General features: G+C 42.1%; 1 protein-coding gene across 4 annotated transcripts in view; it reads right to left on the bottom strand.

The window, feature by feature from the left end:
- Positions 1-19,872, bottom strand: part of PHACTR1 (phosphatase and actin regulator 1) — a 520,404-nt gene extending 500,532 nt beyond the window's left edge. For 2 of the 4 annotated variants that reach the window (XM_084872730.1, XM_084872734.1), the window contains exons 1-2: positions 19,136-19,212; positions 17,837-18,016 (exon numbers count right to left, since the gene is read on the bottom strand). In XM_084872730.1, the coding sequence (XP_084728856.1) occupies positions 17,837-17,966 (130 nt within the window). In that variant the 5' untranslated portion in view covers positions 17,967-18,016; positions 19,136-19,212. Of the gene's footprint in view, positions 1-17,836; positions 18,017-18,940; positions 19,032-19,135; positions 19,213-19,759 lie in introns of those variants that run through there. The other 2 variants (XM_084872731.1, XM_084872732.1) reach the window with 2 other exon arrangements.
- Between the last annotated feature and the right edge of the window lie 1,138 nt (positions 19,873-21,010).

The following is a 21,010-nucleotide window of genomic DNA, read 5'->3' as shown; positions in this document are numbered from 1 at the left end:
AAAAGGTATCCACACCCTTAATAGTCAGAGACTAGCTTCAGACTGGGTGCAGGAGTTAAAAAAACAAGGGTGATATGCAGAATTAAACTTTGCATTGGATCCAATATTTAAGCAAGGTTATGTGTTAAGTGATGTTACATGTCAGATGACTATTAAATATTTGACTAAAGTTCTGAACTACAAAGGAAGCACATATGCAAAGGTTACAGACTAAAGGAATGTAATATCTAGCAGGTTTATCTAGTAGTGCTATTTTCCTTCATTATATCCACAATACACTTGCTACAAGAGGTCATGATGGATTTGTAAATATTTGGGGCCCAATTACCATTCCATTGCATGCCCTTCACCATGATGTCACTTGCCTTTAGCAATGAGGGGACCACACTTACAGCAGGTATGTATGAGAGGATGAGATAGGTGACACGGGCAGGCATCCTGAAGATGTTGTTGGCGTGCACTAAGGGTCAGAACCCATGTCCACCCACTATCCGGTAAGAGTAGAAATTACCACTGCAGAAAGCTGTGTTCACTTCCTCAAACATGTCCATATCCCAGAAGGGACTAATATGGACACATTATTGGGCACCTGGGTTCTCTCTCTCTCTCTCTCTCTCTCTCTCTCTCTCTCTCTCTCTCTCTCTCATTCTCTCTCTCTCTCACCTTTTTAGGAATTTATACACTGAGTGGCCAGATTATTATGATCTCTGAATGCAAAATAATCTGGCCACTCTGTAGACTGACCACATAATTGGGATTTTAAAATCATGCTTTTCCATGTATAAAAACTGTTTGTGGGTAGTTAGAAAGAAGCAGAGGACTTACTAGTCAGAGGCTGGGGGCCATTATCTCTTGGTCCCTTGATATAACAAGATTTGCAAGCTTTCCCTTATACATAAGCATACTGAGTGGCCAGATTATTATGCGTTTAGAGATCATACTAATCTGGCCACTCAGTGTATATAACAAGGGTGCTTATGTTGCTTAGAGTTGTGCTGGAACCTAAAAAAAAATTTTTCTTTGGAAATTGCTTTTCCAGCAATTAGTTAATGTGCTTTGACTATATTTATTGTATACAAGCAGTTTGAGCTCATATACCTTGTTTTTAAAATCTTTTTTCCTCAGATATCTTATTTTAAATTATTATATCTGTACTGTCCTTTAAATCATAGATTCAAAACTTAAAAATAACTAGTGTTTTTAACTATTGGCCTTGGAACAATACCAATGGGCAAGGAGGAGGTTATCAAAAGCTAGGAAACCAGACGTGAGCTGTAGTATTAGAAAACGATTCCCCCTGTGGGGCCTCATACTGGGGCCTCCTACATGGTATTGGACAGGACTGAAATAAAGCAAACTCTAGTGGAACTGGAAACTTCTACTTTCAAAGCTGAACTATCTTTTATTTTTGTTATTTAAAAAACTTCATAAATTTATCTTTTATCAGTTTTATTGAGATGAATTGACATTGCACGGTATAAATTTAAAGTGTACAATGTGTTGATTTCATACATTCATATATTGGAAAATGATTATCACCATAGCATTAGCTAACACCTCCATTACGCAACCATTTTCTATTTGTGTTGAGAATATTTGAAATCTACTATCTTAGCAACTCTCAAATACTGGTATATAATCACCGTGCTGCACATTATATCCCCAGAACTTGTTATTCTTGTAACTAGAAATTTGTACCCTTTGGCCAGTATATTCCATTTCCCCACCCTCTTCTGCCCCTGGTAACTACCACTCTACTCTTTTTTTCTCTATGTAAAGCTGAATGATTTCTCTATGAATTATACATTCCATTATGCTTGGTACTATTTTTATATACATCTATATTTATATTATTATATTATAACATTAATAACAATATTATTACATATTATTATTTATATTATATATTTGAATATATTTAAATACTAATATATATAACCCTATCTAATAATTCAATAATATGCAAATTAACCATCACTCAACTATACCCAAAAACCATGCCCACAAGCCAATCAGGAGCAAATATGCAAATAAGCCCAACCAAGATGGCTATGCCACAGAGAGCAGAAGGGAGGCTTGGGTTTCCCCAGCAATACAGGAAGCCAAGCTTTCCACCTGCCCTGGCTGGCCTAGGCCTCCACTCAAGGCTACAAAGTTTCAATGATAGAAACACATGAATCCACACAGAAATGGCAGCAGCCACAGAGCTGGAAAGAGCAGGAGGCTAGGATTGACCCCGGCAATGGAGGAAGCCAAGCTTTCTGCACACCCTGGCCAGCCCAGGCCTCTGCTTAAGACTACAAAGTTTGAATTATAGAAGTTACATAAATCCCAACAGACATGGCAGCAGCCACAGAGCAATCAGAAGGCCTGGCTCTACTCCAGAATACAAACTTACAATTGTAGAAGAAAACAAATCCCAGATACCAGGGCCTCAACTTGGTTGCCCAGGGAGCGTGGCCAGCCTGCAAATTGCCAGAGGCCCCTCGCCCAGGCTGCCCCACACCCAAGGAAACCTCCACTCTGATTCAGAACACCCTTTAGGGCAAATCAGCTGGCCCCCACCCCTGAACCAGGCCTCTATCCAATCTAATGAAAGAGTAATATGCAGATTGATCATCACTCCAACACACAAGATGGCTGCCTCCATGTGGTGAAAAATAGCTTCCCGCATATGGACACAAGATGGCCACCACAAGATGACCAGCAGGGGAGGGCAGTTGGGAGGCAGCAGATCTGCAAGGGAGGACAGTTGGAGGCAATCAACCCTGCAGGAGAGGGCAGTTAGGGGTGAACAGGCCGGCAGAGGAGGGAAGTTGGGGGCAAACAGGCTGGCAGGGAGCAGTTAGACATCAATCAGACTGGTAGGAGAGTGGTTAAGGGGTGATCAGGCTGGCAGGCAGAAGTGGTTAGGTCAATCAGGAAGGCAGGCAGGTGAATAGTTGGGAGTCAGCAGTCCTAGATTGTGAGAGGGATGTCCAACTGCCTGTTTAGACCTGATCCTAGGTAGTCAGACATCCCTCAAAGGATCCCAGATTGGAGAGGGTGCAGGCTGAGCTGAGGGACACCCCCATTCTATGCATGAATTTTGTGCCCCAGGCCTCTAGTATATAGATAACATTCTATGAAATCAGAAAAGAGCCCTTCAGTCCCAAACTCATTGAACACATGTGCTCCTCCTGTGGCCCTCCCTGCACCTGGGTCTTGGGGGCGGGCCTTCACAGGTTACCTTTCAGGTGCTGAGAGGGGCTGGGAGACCCAGCCCATCCCCTGATCATGGGTGCCGGCAGAATCTGCTCCTATGGGACCATTCTGTTTCATGTCTCTGCCTAAGCCACTGCCAGCTGCCAGGGGCCTCCAGAAAACCTTGGTCTGTGATCCCTTTCTCTAGCCTCAAAGCCAGCAATGCATGTGGAGTCCCTCCCATGGCATCCCTGACCCACCCTCCTGCCCACTTCCCACTTTCAAGAACACCTGGTTACTGAGGGCCAGTAACTCTATTGTTGGTTCCTTTTCTCCTCAGCCTTGCCCCCTCCATGCAGGGTCTTCTGTTTCCCTCTCAGGTCCCCTCACTGACAGGCATCTGAGGGGCATGTGCTCTGGTCTTTACAGTCTTCATCTCTCCTGCCTCCAGGTCACGTGCTCACTCTCTGTACCTGAAGCACATTCTCACCCTCTTCATCTGTCTAAATCCCACCTCTGCTCTCAAGGTGCATCTCAAATGTCAATTCAAATGTCAAATCACAAAGTGATCTCCACAGGGGATAGGGGTGGGGGAAAGTACGAGATGGCGAAGGGGGGCAGATTGTGATGGAAGGAGACTTGCCTTGGGGTGGTGAACACACAATATAATCCTACCTAATAAAGGAGTAAGATGCAACCACCACTCTGCAATACCCACCAGCCACCCCCACCAGCCAATCAGAGAGAGTATGCAAATTAACCCTAACCAAGATGGATGAAGCCACAGAGAACAGGAGGGAGGCTTGGGTTTCCCTGGCAATGGAGGAAGCCAAACTTTTCACACACTCCCAGTGGGGCCAGGCCTCCACTCAAGGGTACAAAGTTTCAATTATAGAAGGTAACTAAATTCCAACAGAAATGGCAGCAGCCACAGAGCTGAAAGAGCAGGAGGCTAGGGTGATGGAGGAAGCCAAGCTTCTGCCGCCCTGGCTGGCTCAGGCCTTCATTCCAGGCTACAAAGTTTCAATCGTAGAAGATAAATAAATTCCAGATATCAGGGCCTCTGCTTGGGTTGCCAGAGGGCCAGCCTGCAAACCACCACAGGCCTCTCTCCCAGGCCACCCCATGCCCCAAGGGAACCCCCACCCTGACCTTGGATACCCTTCAGGGCAAACCAGCTGGTCCCCACCCATGCACCAGGCCTCTATCCTATCTAATGAAAAAGTAATATGCAGATTGACCATCACTCCAACACACAATATGGCTGCCCCCATGTGGTCAAAGATCCTGCCCTATGTGGTCACAAGATGGCCACCACAAGATGGCCAGCAAAAGAGGGCAGTTGGGAGGCAGCAGATCTGCAAGGGAGGACAGTTGGAGGCAATCAGCCCTGTAGGAGAGGGCTGTTATGGGTGACCACGCTGGCAGAGGAGGGAAGTTGGGGGCAGACAGACTGGCAGGGAAGCAGTTAGACATCAATCAGGCTGGCATGGGAGTGGTTAGGGAGTGATCAGGCTGACAGACAGAAGTGGTTAGGGGCTATCAGGAAGGCAGGCGAGCAGTTGGGAGCCAGAAGTCCTGGATTGTGAGAGGGATGTCCGACTGCTAGTTTAGGCCTGATCCCACCGGACATCCTTTGAGGGGTCCCAGATTGGAGAGGGTGCAGGCTGGATGAGGAATACCCCCTTCCCGGCCCCCATGCACCAATTTTGTGCACCAGGCCTCTAGTATAAGCATAAACTAAGTGTTTCATGTACTCACAACTAAAAACCTACTTTTGCCCAATCTTGTATTATACTTCTAACTAGAGGCCCAGTACACAAATTTCTGAATGGGTGGGGTCTGGCCAGCCTAGCCCCAATCAGGGTGGATTGGGGCAGGCCTGTCAGAGAGAAATGGTGGGGGGAGAGGCCACAGGCAATTGGCCCGTGGGCTCTGCACCTGATTGGGGTAGGGTGATGCTGGGAGGTGGGGTTGGCCATGGGGAGGGGCTGTGGGTGGTGGGCTGGCCAGCCCCATCTCCTCTTGGGATAGGGGGGTGATCAGGGGTGGGATCAGCCAGGGAAGGGGCTCCAAGGGGGTTGACCATCTGCCCCACCCTTGATTGGGGTGGGAGAGTCCAATCAGGGGTGGGCTGGCTGGGAGGAGGGGCCAATGGAGGTTGGCTGGACTGCCCCACCCCTGATCCAGCCAGTTTATTGACTGCAGTGGGCTTCATAGCAACCAATCATTCCAGTCTTTATGGCATTCTGGTCACTGGCTTTTTATATATCTATAGATATGTTCATGTCTTATCACATGTCATTTTTTGCCTAAATAGAACTTAAAGGCAGATTAACTGACATCTACTCTTGGACATAAACTTGGAAATGCATTGAACTCCCTTCCCAACACATATGCACATACTAACATGTCTGTCTGATTTGGATGCCCTCATCTGTGTGAACATTCTCCCAGCATTTATCTTTTGAAACAAAAGTTATTGATTTATTTATCTGTCTCTACATTAGAGGGTTAGTTCCTTGAGACCAGGGGATTTGTTTATTTTGAATTTGAATCCCTAGCACATGACTAGTGTTTAACAAATAGTGAATTGTAAATTAATATAATCTTGGATTTTTCTTCCATTTCATTCATTTAGTTCTCTGGGCTCTATATTCTTCATCTATAAAAGTAAAGATTTAGACTAGTCAGTGGGTCTCAAATTCCAAATCTCATATTATCTACTGTAAAAAAAGAAAACAACAAAAAAACCTTAAAGATAAACACACACACACACACAGATTATCACACCTGACTCTCCCCAAGATTCTGATCAGTACCCCAGGTATGAGACTGTAGAATGTGCATTTCTGACCTGTAACAGGTTTGGGAACTACTGGCCTACGACTCTCAGCTTTAAAACTCCTTCAAATATTCTGTTCCCTATTAATAGATTCAAAAATTCTTTTTTCCCCAGTTATAGTTTACATTCAATATTATATATTGATTTCAGGTGTACATCTATAGACAATTACATACTTTACAAAGTGGTCCTCTGATAGTTCCAGCACCCGCCTGGCGCCAGGCATTGTTACTACAAGATTACTGACTATATTCCCTATGCTATACTTTCCATCCGTATGACTATTTTGTTACCACCAATTTGTATTTTTGTAATCCCTTCACCTTTTCATCCAGTCTCCCAACCTCCCCTCTCCTACTCTGACAACCATCAGTCTGTACCTGTGAGTCTGTTTCTAATGTGTTTGTCCATTTATTCTTAATCAGGTGCTCAAGGTCTCTTTCCCTAAACTCAATTTTCTCCAGCGTCAGGAATCACCTTCACCTGTTTGCACTTGATGATCCAGTCATCCTGAATTGCTTTTAGAGGGACTTGTACAAGATGGCTTTTCCTGCAAGAAGTTGCTCACTATTGTGTGAACTCCAGGATGAAGCTTTGGCATCAACTCCTCTGAATTCTTTCCTTTCCCCTTTTATATCCTGTTTTTGCTTCTATTGGAGCTCTTTTTGAGATTGCCTGCACTTCCTGAAGACAACAGTTATTTAATGAATGTTTTTCCTTTCCTTATCATGGCAATTTATTCATTCCTTCAATATTTACTGAGACTCTACTATTGATCTACATTTATTACTTTATGTCTTTTTATCCTCATAATAATACTACTGCATTTGTTATCATTTTGCAAATAGGGAAACAAAGGCCAGTTACATGGCTGTTTAATGGTTGGGATAGAATTATCTTCCAGGTATTTCTGATGTTGCTTTCTTCACATTACCATTTTTTTTTCTTAAGGAATTGATTTTTTAATTCATTCATTAATTAATTTTTTAAAATATATTTTATTGATTTTTTTATAAAAAGGAAGAGAGAGGGATAGAGAGTTAGAAACATCAATGAGAGAGAAACATCGATCAGCTGCCTCTTGAACACCCCCTACTGGGGATGTGCCCGCAACCAAGGTATATGCCCTTGACCAGAATGGAACTTGGGACCCTTCAGTCCGCAGGCAAATGCTCTATTCACTGAGCCAAACCGGTTTCGGCAGAAATAGATTTTTTTAAACAGCGAAGAGAACTTTGATTTAATGTGAATTCTTCCAAATCTATTTCCTGATTTCTAGGTAAGTGCTGACTCATTTATGTTATTACCAGGAAGCCACATTCTCATAAACTAGTTTGCTGTAAATTCAGACATCAGTACAGTTTAGCAAATATTTTCAAAGATTGGAAAAAAATTCCCAGCAGAACTTTAAAGAGGATTCTTTTCAGATTTGTTAGCAATTTTATTTTAAAACTCAAACTTTTGATGCTTTTTCTTGTGTGTTAAGACTATCTCACATTTCCAAAGGGTCTAGACCAGCCATTTTTAGCATTTTCCATCTCAGGACAGACATAAAGTAATACTAAAATTTTGTAGCATATAAAAAAATATATTATATTTTGACTGATCTGACAAAAAACGGTATGATTTGGATACATTCACACTGGACAGCTGTTGTCATTTTTTCATTACACTGGACAGCTGTTGTCATTTTTTCATTTGGCAATCTAAGGAAAAAGAGATCAGTGCCCGGACTAAAAGGTCAGGTATTGTGTGGTGTAAAATTTACCTGTGGCACACTGGTTGAAAATTGCTGGTCTAAACATTTGAATTAGGAATAAATGGAGGCAAAGGAAATAAGAGATGGGACAGGAGTGGGGTGTTTCTCAGGGAAGCTGAGGCCCTGCCAATTTCCTCTGAGGCTTGACAAAATTAAAATAGAATCAGTATAAGAGCTAACACTTATTGATTATGCATTAGGTATATGCATTTTGCTTAGTGTTTTGTATTTATTGGTTCCCAAACTTTAGTCATCCCTGTATCACTTTTATGGATTTTGCTACATTTGTCTTTTAAATTATTATTTACTTAACTAGAGGCCTAGTACACAAAATTCGTGCATGGGAGGGGGGTGTCTCTCAACCCAGCCTGCACCCTCTCCAATCTGGAAACCCTTAGGGCATCCCTCTCACAATCCAGGACTGCTGGCTCCCAACTGCTTGCCTGCCTGCCTTCCTTATTGCTCCTAATCACTTCTGCCTGCCTGCCTGATCACCCCCTACCACCTCCTTGCCAGCCTGATAGATGTCTAACTGCCCCCTGCCAGCCTGTTTGCCTCCAACTTGCCTCCTCTGCAAGCCTGGTCACCCCTAACTGCCCTCTCCTGCAGGCTTGATTGCCCCCAACTGCCCTCCCTTGCAGGCCAGGTCCCACCAACTGCCTTCTCCTGCTGGCCATCTTGTGGTGGCCCTCTTGTGTCCACATGGGGGCATAATCTTTAACCACATGGGGGCAGCCATCTTGTGTGTTGGAGTGATGGTCAATCTGCATATTACTCTTTCATTAGATAGGATAGAGGCCTGGTGCATGGGTGGGGGCCAGCTGGTTTTTCCTGAAGGGTGTCCCAGATCAGGGTGGGGGTTCTCTTGGGACATGGGGTTGCCTGGGTAAGGGGCCTATGGTGGTTTGTAGGCCAGCCATGCCCCCCAGTGACCTAAGTGGAGGCTCAGGTATCTGGGATATATTTATTTTCTACAATTGAAACTTTGCAGACTGGAGCAAAGCCAAGCCTACTGCTTGCTCCATGGCAGCAGCTATTTCTGTTGAGCTTTATTCACCTTCTATAATTGAAACTTTGTAGCCTGGAGTGGAGGCCCAGGCTGGCCAGGGCAGGTGGAAAGCTTGGGTTCCTCCATCACCGGGGGCAACCTTAGACTCGTGCTCTCTCCAGATCCATGGCTGCCACCATTTTTCTTGGGATTTTCATCTATAATTGAAACTCTGTATCCTTGAGTGGAAGCTTGGACTGGCCACGGTGTGTGGAAAGCTTGGCTTCCTCCATTGCTGGGGAAACCCAAGCCTCCCTCCTGCTCTCTGTGGTGGCAGCCATCTTGTTTGGGATTAATTTGCATACTTGCTCTGATTGGCTGGTTGGCTTGACTGGCAGGTGTGGTGGAGTGATGGTTAATTTGCATATTACTCTTCTTATTAGATAGGATATTTTCCCTTAAATGGACTTTAGTCAGCCTATTTTATCCCTTGTTCTAAGTAGCCCATATGATGTCTAGTTATAGATTTTATATTTCAATTAAATGCTTTGCATTTATATTTTTCTAAAACACAATGAGAAAAATACATCCTACATAATAAGAGAAGAATATGTTAATTATCCATTACGCAGTAACATCATGACCAATCTACAAGTGGTGGAGAGCTACAGGAGGGCTGGGCAGTGAGCTACCAGCAGCGAAGAGCTACCAGCAGCAGTGGGCAGGTGGCCAGCTGAGGCAAGCGACAGCAAGCTCTTGCACATGGATTCATGCTCAGGGCTATTAGTTATTATTATAAAAGAGTTAATGTATTACCTGAAAAATTGTAAACTGTACTGCAGTTTGTGAAATGCTATTTTGTTTCATTTAATCTTCAAAATAACCCTTTGGGTTATGAACACATTATTATCATTTGCATTCAAAAGGAAAAAGTGAGGCAAAGAGAATGAAATACCCTGCCTAATGTCACAAGCTAAGAAGAGGAAATCATAGTTTGACTTGGATCTTGTGTTACATTGAAGTTCAAAAAAACCACTGTGACATTTTTTACCCAGTTCTGGAAGAAATTTTGTTTTTACTCCCAATTTTTTATATACCATAATTGCGACTTATAAAATGTGATTGTGTATGAAAGTGACAGAAAATATAAAAATAATTGCAAAAGTTTGACTTTCTTTTCAATTTTTTTCCAATTGGTTTAATATTGCCCCATTTTGCTTTTATAAAAACGATACAAAAATCTGTAAAATTATCTATTCATCACTAGAATTTCTGAAATATAATTTAACACAAATATTCAGTCAGTGGTATTGTATAAATGTGTGAATCTGACAGTTTACTGAGATATTATTTGAAATATAAAAAGTGGTATCAGCCATGGGCTGATTTTGATGCACTAGACTCCCTATCCTTGCCTCTGCCACCTCAGGCACAGAGCATGGTTCTGAACATTTGGGGGGTAAAGCAGATTTATTTGGGCAAATGAAGAGTGAGAATTCTTTCCCTAGCACCTGCAAATTGTTTATTCTGTGTGTGGCTGCATCTTTAATCCACTCTCATATGTCTTATATGAGAGTAGGAGTTATTAATTGATTGGAATTATTTCATTGTATTTTCGTATGCTTTTCTTCCTCTCTGCCTCTCATACTCTCATCCTGTCTCTTTTCCTTTATTCCTGAAGCCCTGCTTTACATCTGAACCCTGAATCACAATATGTGACACAGCAAACATGGGTGTTTTCTGGGGGCAAAGACGTGCGGAGCATCAGAAGGCCAGTTGCAGATGAATTGCCAGTAGTGAGAATGTGACTCTATGTACTGTTTGAGGGGCACACTCCAGAAGTGGACGGCTGGGTTTCATGGTCATCTATGGGTGGAATTGGAAGGCTGCCTATCTGCACAGTATTTTTTTCTTTTGATCTGCCTTCACCCTCTTTTTCACACAAAATGTTCCCTGTATTAAACATGGGTTTGGAGAGTCTGGGTGTGAGCAATTAGAGGTCTAAAAGGGAGTGTGTGGGAGGTTAGGAAGGAAGGCTTGGTAGTTAAGCTTGTCATTTGTGAGTGAAGCACAGCGAGCTGCTTCCTGGCTAGAGTTACAGAGAAAAAAAATCAAAGACCAAAAAAACAAGTATTCATTATGGATGATGACTTCAGCACCATGCAAGCACTTCATGGAGACAAGGGTCTGGGAAACAGTGTGATTACATGCAAACTGCGTGGTTAGGACATGGCCACGAGGGCACAGAGAAGATGTGGCTGGCTTTGCTGTGAAGGTTGTAGCAGAACTCTGAAGGGCAAGTGAGAGCACATGAGATTAGTGAGCTCAAAAGGTTATGACCCAATTGGCAATCATGCTCCAACAGGGATTCGGTGGCTTTGCAATCACTGTTCCTACCTCTGTCTTTATGGAGCAAATTATATCTGCAAATTCAGATATGAGCCACATCTATGACCAATATTAAAGATACAGAGAAGGAACTGGTATACTACTGATTAGAACTAACTGGGCACAACTCAGCAAAGCTCCTGGAAACACCATGGCCAGCCTTGCAGTGAGTTGTGCTCAAAGTGCATTTCTTAGGTGTGGGTACCCACAGCCACCTCCTTCTGAGTCTGGTCAGAAGCAGGAGCATGAATGCTAGCTAGCTGGTTTGAGGATTAATCAACCAAAAATTGCAAGAACTGGACCAGGCAGTCCAGATCTAAAGAAGGAAAGGAAAAGGGATCTCAGCTAAGGTGTAGCTCAGAGTTGGTTTCCTGAACATATTCAGAGCAGCTTTTTTTTTTAATTAAAAAAAATATTTTTTTATTGATTATGGTCTCACATAATTGTCCTTATTCCCCCATTCGCACCCACCCCCTCCCTAGATATGCCCCACCCCTCACCCCCACCCCCCATTGTCCATGGCCACTGGCTAGGCCCGTATATATGCACACAAGTCCTTTGGTTGATTTCTTCCTCTTACTTCATCTCAATTCGGTTCATCAGAGCAAGCATCAAGCGGTCACCTCTTTCATACATTTACTTTTAGGCTGAATAAAAACTCAGTCTTCACAGATTATTGTATATTAAAAAGCTTTTTTAAAAGGGTACTATTGGGGATCCCTGGAAATACATTTTAAAAGGTTAATTCTCATCAATAGCATACTAGTTCCCTCTGCTATATTCTCCTGTTGCTTTCAGTTCTCAAATTTCTTCTGTTTTATAGGAAATGTTGAAGAGTTGATAACTTTCTGCTGTTTCCTGAATCTCTAATTATTTGAATATTATTTTACCTGTCCCTCCTTTTGGCCTTAAGCAGACTCTCTGTTTTCAACTAAAGATATAGTTTTTTAAAGGTCTTAAATCCTCTCCCTGAATCCCAAATCTCTCTTTGTAATGTAGATTTAAGCATTTTCTTTCCTTCAGTTCAATAGAGATATTTGATAAATCTTAATGATTCTACCATATACCAGGGATGGTATTAGGCACCCAGAAAAAATGACATTTAAGGAGATTATCATGATCTAGGATTGGAACAGACACCTAAGTAATAATAAAACAACAGCACCAATAACTAACCAATAATAATGAAAAATGTACTAAACACTTTATAGGCATAATTCTCTTAATTCTAAAAATCAAACAAACAAACAAAAACAAAACACACACACACACACACACACACACACACAAAAAAAAAAAAAAAAAAAAAAACACTTCTAAAAAATTCAGAGCTAGCCTTATATCCATTTTGGGTTGGAATCCTGAGGTTTAGAGTAGTGAAACCATTTGAGTGAGCTCATGCATCTAATAAGTAGTGAAAGCAGAATAATTCAGTATGATAATGGCTACAATAAAGGCTGGACAGAAGGCTTCAAAAGAGAGGCTTGGAGAAGTTAGGCAAGGCTTCACAGAGGAGGTGACATCAGGGCTGGATCTCAAATTAAGCACAAGAAAGAAAATAGCATGAACACAGTCTGTGAGGTTAACTATTGGCAATGATTTACAAATAATTAAGAACTTCCAAATGTCTTTGTCTTTTGGGATCCTTTTAAGAAGTCCCAGAGGTTTACAGTTTAGCTTTAGAATGCATTGAAGTCAAAGCTAAAGGTGGAAAAAACAGCTGTTCTGACAGATTTCACAGCGTGGGCTAAAAGTAGAGCTGGAAGGCAGTTGGAGAGTGGGGGGAAATGGTTGAGAAGGGGGGTTTAGATGAATTTTTCTCTACTTCCAAATGCAACTCGAAGAGACTCTTAGCTGCTCACTGTGGCATTCATCAGTTGTCAAAACTGGCATTTCCCTTTGTTGAACAAGACAATAGAGATGACAGAAAACATGTATTTTGATGAAGTCACAATGACTATAGCACCTGATTCTAATGCCAAGAATTATTTAAAAGGATAAAAGGGGGGATTGTGAGCACGAGTCATAAATTTGATTGCTTAGTGACTTTAGTCAATTTGACCTCTTAATGTATTTTCCTTCTTGAAATGTCTAAGGTTTTTGATGGTCTTTTAAAAGAGAAACCTAGCGCAGTGGGAAGGGAATATATGTGTGTGGTAAGATGAGATCTGGTTCTAGTTTTTGCCTTCTCATTATATGCTGTGTGATTTGGGCATGTGGACAAACCACTCTGAGCTTCAGCCTCTCCAGTCCTGCAATTCAGTCATGAATGTTGCCTTTAGTTCCTGTGGGGTTGTTGGAATTGGATTTACTGTACTTGTATTCAAATCCTGGCTACGCTCCTCTTTAAATGTATAGTCTTTTCTAATCTGAAAAATGAGTATCATAATTCCTCTTTCCCAAAATATATTTCTGGATTAATGGACACAATAAATAGTGCAGAACAAATACATAGTCCAATCCTTTTTTTAAAAGCAAAACTCAATTTGAATCTTTTCAATGGTTTGGATTCATTTATAAGAAAAGTCCTGGAAGATAAAAATACTCAGGTAAGAATATCTGCATGATATGCTAAAACCTCCTTTTCCATAAAATGGGAGGTCAGCAGTTCTCAGCCCTGTTTGCACATTTGAATCACCGAAGACAATTAAAAACATCCTCAGGTTCAGGGCTCTCCTCCTTAGACTGAGTGGATTGGTCTGCTGTGGGACTCCAGCCTTGAGATCATAAAAGCTTGCCAGCTGTTTCTAGCGTGCACTGGACTCTATCTTTGCTTCTCTGACTTACATAAATTACCTGGTAACCTTGCTAAAATGCAGATAATACTTCTCTAGGTTTGGGGTGGGGCCTGAGATTCTGCATTTATAACCAGCTGGCAGCTGAAGCTGATGCTGCTAGCCTGGGACTGCACTGTGAGTAGTAAGTGATTAATGATCCACAACAGTAGTTCTCAACGGTCAGCGCTCATCAGGATAACCCAGCGCTTGCTGAAAAGCACGGCACTGGGACCTAGGCCCAGCCCTCACAGATCCTATTTCACTTGGTTTAGGGAAGGGCCGAGAGAATCACTGATCCAAAATATCCATTTCAACGTGAAAATGCCATGATGCTAATTTTGTGATTTTTATAGTATGATTCCCCTCCCAGTTCAATTGCTCAGTAAAATAAATTAGGACCTGAAGCTGAGTATGTGAGATATCATTGTCAGAACCTGACAGATGGATGAGCTCAGGTGATGTGATGTCAACATATGGCTGATCTTTATGTCCTGTGTACTTTCCAACTCAAAATCTCCACATTTTTCATTGGACATTTTAATTGGGACATTCAAAGAACTCCTTCTGTGTGAGCAGGATTTACTGTGGACACAGCACCCACAGACTAATCAGGAGAGCATCCTTCATCAAGGGGCTGCACAAGGGACCTAGGCTTTTTTCTGTTCTCTGTGACATAGCATGCTTCAAAGCAGAATCCCTGGAGACATGGGCTCATCAAGATCAAGAAAAAGTGAAGGTGGGAGACCATAATAAGCTGTGCTACTCAGCAACGCAGATGATTGACTTGAAAATCTCTGGACATCCAGGAGAATCTGTCCCATGATAGAATGAATAGCCTTTTCCTTCTTTTTTATTCTCACCTCCTGGATTCCTCTTGCTTTTACTAGCTAGAAACAGCCTCTTCTTAGGGATCGGCACTTACCACTTTACAAGAATAATTGAAAAATTATAATAGGGTCTAAAACATTACAATTCTGGTACTGTTGCTTTGGATAATCATTTTGCACGTAATTAATAAAGAAGCAATTGGTTTCCAAGAAGTGTATGAATTTGTAAATAAATTGATACAGGAATGGTAATATGGGAAATGAAATTCATATTTTCTTGTTTTCACCTTTAGAAGTATTTGTATGTGTAAAAACATTTGATCAATCTGTAGAAATATTTGCATGAGCTCTAGAGAAGACAACTCAAAAGATAATAATCACAGTCTAGTTTAGCTGATCACAACCTAGGTCACCCACAATGGGGCTACTTGGCCTTATGGACGTCCCTCTGTTCCTGGGTGGGGCTGACTAAGAGAGAGCACCACAGGCTGTGATTCAGCAGCAGCACAAGGCCCCAATGGCCTCAAATGCCTTTCTCAAGAGCCAGCCACCATGCTGCCCCCCTTCACTTGGTCCTCAGAGCATTGCCAGTGGTAAGAAGTGGGTGTTAGCCATTGCTCTAAAGCATGGACATTTGGGTCAGAAAGACAGGGGTTCAAGCCACAGTCCCCAGGCCTCTGCCCATTCACTTGGAACCATTCATCAGGCCACGAGGCTTGTTATCCAGGAAAGACTGTGGAATCTGTGCGGAGTGGAAGGAAGCCGATGTAGAGGGGCTGGAGAGTGCAGTGACCAACTGCAATGTAGAGACCACAGGGGCCTGGAACGGAGACTCTGAGGGTGCCCAGTCCTAGGTGGTGAGGCTCTGGATGAGGTGTTAGAAGGAAAAGGGGCTTTTTCAGTGAGAGAAGGACTAGGTAGATGGTGAGTACCAAGACGGAATGTTCCATTTTTCAGTTTTTCTCTAAGTTATGTTTTGATGAGGCAGAAAAATGATCAATGTGTTTTAACATTTACTTAAAAAAATCTTTACTCAAAATAGGAAGTGAAACTCCTGCCAGGCCACATTTGTTTGAAAGGCAGTGGCTTCCTTGTGACATTTCAAACAGGGCAGAGATGGCCTTTTGCCAGAGATGTTTATTTTATTGATTTGCTTCTGTATAACATTCCTTATGTTGCAAAAATTGTTTTATGCACCTTAAAATCTTACCTCATTAATACACTTAAGAACTTGTAAGTTAGGCACTGTTATTTGCAGAAGAGGTTAATTGGCCCCACATCACTGTGGCAGACCCGAGATTTGAACCTGGGCTATCAGGGTCCAGGCTGTTATCCTGGACCATGGCATTACTCTGCCGCTAAAACAGGAGAGTGTTCCTCCTCTGGGTGAAAAGAGAAGCTGGACTGGATGGATTGCTTCTTAAATGTGCTGCCTTGGTCATCATCATTGGAGTTCTTGCTTCAAATTCAAACTCCTAAGCTTTACACCTGGATTTCTGACTCAGGAAGTCCAGGATTTTTGGAAATAGATGTTTAGGGAACCTCCACCCTTATTACAAGTCCAAATTTCTTTGCTTGAAACATCATTCTGATTACCCTAAAATGAATGTGATATCTGAAAGCAGCAGTAGCTTATGCTACCACTTCCCATACATTTTCTAGTCATTTCAACTCCGGTGCTAAACCAGTCACTGATGGTGACAACTCTGACCACTCCACCCCCAGCTCCATCTGCCAACAACCACCAGCCTGCCTGGAGATCCTCTGAGACTCCCACATCCTGCCTTTTTTTCCTTCCGTAAAAACCCACAGCTTAGTCTCCTTAAATCCTAAAACTGCAAGGCAAAGTGGACACATTTATTATCTTCAATTAACTGCCACTCTCCTCCTCTTCCTGCCAACAGTTATGCAGTTCAGGTGGGTGACTCCACCCTGAACATTATTCTCTCATGCTCATTGAATAGACCAGACCCAGCAATGTTTACCTGGGGGTCCGGAGGTGCCATTGAGCCCTGCTCAGACCCCTTTCCCTTTAGTCTTCCATTCTCCATCCCTTTCTAGCATCTTCTGACCTGCAGACCCAGAGGAGGCTGAAGGTCCTGGCCAGTCTCTAACCCTTTCCCTATCTCAGTAACATCTGCATGTTTTTTTTTTTTTAAGGGGTTGAGAGTAGCAATGCTAATTACTGACAGCAGAGGAATGAACAGTTAGCTATTATATCATTTTTGTGAATTTAGGCCCTGCTGATGAGTGCACTGACACAAACAGATAAACCAGATAAATTTCAAGCCCTCTTGACTTTAAGAAGACTGGATCATGCCCAGAAAAATAAAACAGAGAAGAAAGAATCTCACAAGCCCTCAAGGCTGCCATGAGAAATTGGCTTGAGAGCCAGGTAAAATCAATTTAGACGACAGCCCTGGGAAAGCCAGGGCAGAATATTACCAGTGCTCTGTGTGAAGTACTTCACAACCTAAACGTAAAACAAGCCAGCATTATCAAAACAGCATTTCCCTCTCAGCTCTGCTTGTGACTTCCAAGAATTCAACCACTTTTCTATTAAGGATGCAGTGCAGGCATCCATTGCACCATTTGGGATATGCCCATCATTGGGTTTGCTTTGAGTGAATACCCTAAGTATTCCATGGAAAAGAAAACATATGAAATGTGGTGGGAAAACATTCTAACTGCACTCTTAAACAGGAGAGCAAGTAAACAGGAGCCTAACTGACCATCTTGGAGCATGTAATAAAAACGTGCATATCAGTAGCACTTCACAACGGGTATGTTCCCTACTCCTCCAAAGGGCACTGGTCATTCCTTGAGGCAGTGGCTGCATCTTTCTAAAACAGACACGGCAGCTGCAAGACTTGAGACTTAGCTCAGGAGCCTCTATTGCAGCTGGATTTCAGTCAGATAGGTCAGAGTGCCCTAGATCTCTGAAAGTGCAGAGCCTGTAAACTCAGCCATATCAGAGGTGTGTGGGGGGGCGGCAGGAGGAAGAGGGGGAACATCCCCGGTGCCTTTCAAACTTATGCTTTCCTCTCTTCCTCCCATTGTATGTATTACCTTGAGCTCCTTGACTGTAGAAGAATCTCTGAGCCGACTCAACATCCAAGAATCTCTGAGCCGACTCGACATCCAAGAGTCTATGAGCAGACTCCACATCCAGGAAATAATCCATTTTGGGATAATCCATCCTCGATGTTTCAAAAACAGAGTTTTAAGACACAATAGTCATCTGTTTGCCTATGAAAGAGGGAAAAAATCACCATTATTTAAACTGTTAAATAGATTTTTAAAATCTCAAGTATGCATTTATAAATATATATATATATATTTAAATGATCTCATTTGAATATCCCATTATTTGACTGATAGCCAATTCTATAAACACCCTTCAACATAGCTTTCCTATTGTGTGAGAAAATGCCACATTTAACCAACATTCATTTAAAGTCTTCTATCCCACTCAGGAAAAACAGACAATCCAAGCTAAAGAGAGATAACATACCAGTCTTTCCTTGTTGCATATTAACTGGAAAAGATACTGTTAAGTTCATATGCTATCTGTTTTCTAAAAGCCTGTCTGATAAATGGCTTCATTAAGTGTCAGCCTTTCGTAGTACTGATCCTCAGTTAATCCAGTGAGCTCCGATTCCCCTGGAGCCGCAGGACTTGCCTGGAATCAGAGCCTCCACATACAGATGCTTTGCATTTATGACACACGCTGACATGTTAGCTGTAAAACGTCTTGAATCCTTTCCTTTATAGCGATTCCCTCGGTACATTTTACAAAGTGCTACAGCATTATTACCTGCTCACCCCTGGCATGGGCTGCTGTTAAAAAAGAATTCTGGTCTGTAGAGCAGTGACAATTATTTCAGAATCATAACGATCCCCTTAATATTATCATGCACTAGCCTGTCAGGAAGCTAATCCACTTCACTACAAAACATTCAGCCCGGTGGTGCCTTCCAGCATATGTAGCCTTTCCCTGACACTTGCACTGATGAACTACTCTATTTCTGCAGGATGCTTTAGGAAAGAATCAACAAGACAGAGTCATTAAAATCAAGTTCAGAAGGCTAATCCAGCTATTTCTCTTCCTTGTCCGGTAAGAGGAAACTTTAACAAATACCCAAAGGTACCCCAACAGCAAATCATACTTACTGCAAAAAGAAAAGGAAAATCAAGGGCTAACTGCCGGCAATAAAAGCAGGAGCAATTTCAGCCAGAGAGTCTTTGATCTCACTAAATATTCCCGGTGGAAGTAAACAATTTTGATTGTTTGCTTATTACAGCAATGAATAATGTATACCGTCCACTGGACTTGTTTTATCAGATAAAATGGCCAGAGCACGTTACCTTAGCAACAGAAGGTGACGCCAGCCTCCGTCTCTTTGTATCCTCTATTGTGAAAGAAGAAAATGACCGGTTTCCTGTGTAAAACTTTGGCAGAAAACCATCCCCATTAAAATCTATATGTAACCATCACGTGGGTCCATTCTGCATCTCCCTATCCCCGCCCATCTCTTTTGCAGAGAAGTGTCTTAGTCACTTAAAAAATGGTTTGGATTTAATATGTTTTTATAGCTCCAAGTCCCAGTTGGACTTGAAATTAAAACAGAATTACATGATTAAATAGTTAATATGATAAGAAAGTGGTCTAGAAATTGTTAGGGGCACCAGTTCTTACTGTAATGCTGCTAGGGTGATAGGGACAGGTCATTTTTAGCTAGCTCATGTTAAACATTCTCCTGCTATAATAATTTCAAAGATCAGCCATCGGCATCTAGGCTGAAAATAACTCTCTTGCCTTCTGTGAATCAGTCACGGGAAGACGCTTAAAAAGCTGTTTGAAATTTCCCAGCTTTTAAAAGATGAATTATATCATAAGTCTTTTGTGAAATTTCTCCCACCCCCCACCAAAAGAAAAGAAAGCCAAAAAGATGTATGAAAGGAAGAGTATTAAAGTTAGCAGGTACTCACCAGCACTTGTTGGCCCCTTTCAACAGGATACCACAGAGCGTAAAGCAGAGCTATGCAGGATGCTGAGCCTGCACGCCCAAAGGAACAGCTTCTAATTTTCCCTTCAATCCCAGTTCAGGAACACTGAGCAGAACAAGGTGATGGATTTGCCCATTTTATATTGTGATGAAATGCAACCCCTAAAAGAGATCTGAGTGGAGCTGTTCTTTAAAACACATTAGGCTGCTAATTTAAGAAAATTGAAAGGTTTTGTTTTACTGTCTTTTATGTGTTCTCTCCGCTACCCCCTCAATTTAATTTGCATTTAAAATTATGCTCATGTCTCCTCAGTTCTCCAAGGTGTGGAGTACTTTTTAATCACGACAGTTGCCTGGGTAGGGGTTTAGTGCAAGGCCACTTTTATTCTGAGCTGCAAAGCAAGGTGGGTAATTATAATTGTGAGCTGCTTTCAGGAGTGAAATAAAGGGCGTACATTTGATTTCACCCTCCTCCCTTTTTCCTAGCCTTCTTTCCTCTTCCTGCCTTTAATTGCTTGGTCAAATCTTCAGCCCAAATCATGCCAATCTGTCTAAATGCATTCCTCTCTGTCAGTCTCAGTGTAGCAAAATAATCCGATCAGCAAAAACAAAACAAACAACAAACAAAAACCTTTGGTTAGATTTCTGAGCTTATTTCTGGTTGGAATCCTCCCTCCCAAACCTCAGTAAGGCCTTTACTCAGTAAGGCACAATACTTGAGATTTGCTCATGAAAGGCATAATGTTAGCCAAAGACAAACCCTCTAGTGGGTTTTCTCAACCTTCGCACACCTTTGTTGACCAAGCAGAACTGGTAACAAGTACAATGTGGAGTGGGACCTTTTGGATTATTAAGAGAAGCTACATTTGAGAAGCCTTGGAAGGAAGATCACTAGACTCCTCTCTTCTAACATGAAAATCTCCCGCTGTTTGTCTTGTGTGTTTTCCTACCAGGTTAGAATAAATTAGACACAAAGTTGGTGTTGCAGAGAGTTAAATTGAACAAAAGAGGAAGCTAAACCAACCAATTATATGCCCTTGTAGGCAAAGTCAAAAGTCAACTTTGGACTCAGAATACTGGCCTACCTTGGATATACTGGGAGTGTGACTCAAGACCAGCACAATAAAGCAAGTTGTAATCTTTCCATTAAAGGGTCTTAACTTCAATTTGTAAAAAACAAAACAAAAACAACAACAAATAAAAATGCAATGCAACACCTGTGAATTGCAGTAAA

This window comes from Pipistrellus hanaki (assembly GCF_964339955.1).
Source record: "Pipistrellus hanaki genome assembly, chromosome: 2".
Lineage (NCBI taxonomy): Eukaryota > Metazoa > Chordata > Mammalia > Chiroptera > Vespertilionidae > Pipistrellus > Pipistrellus hanaki.
Note: the sequence above shows the minus strand (reverse complement) of the source record. Positions and strands in the feature narration are given on the sequence as shown.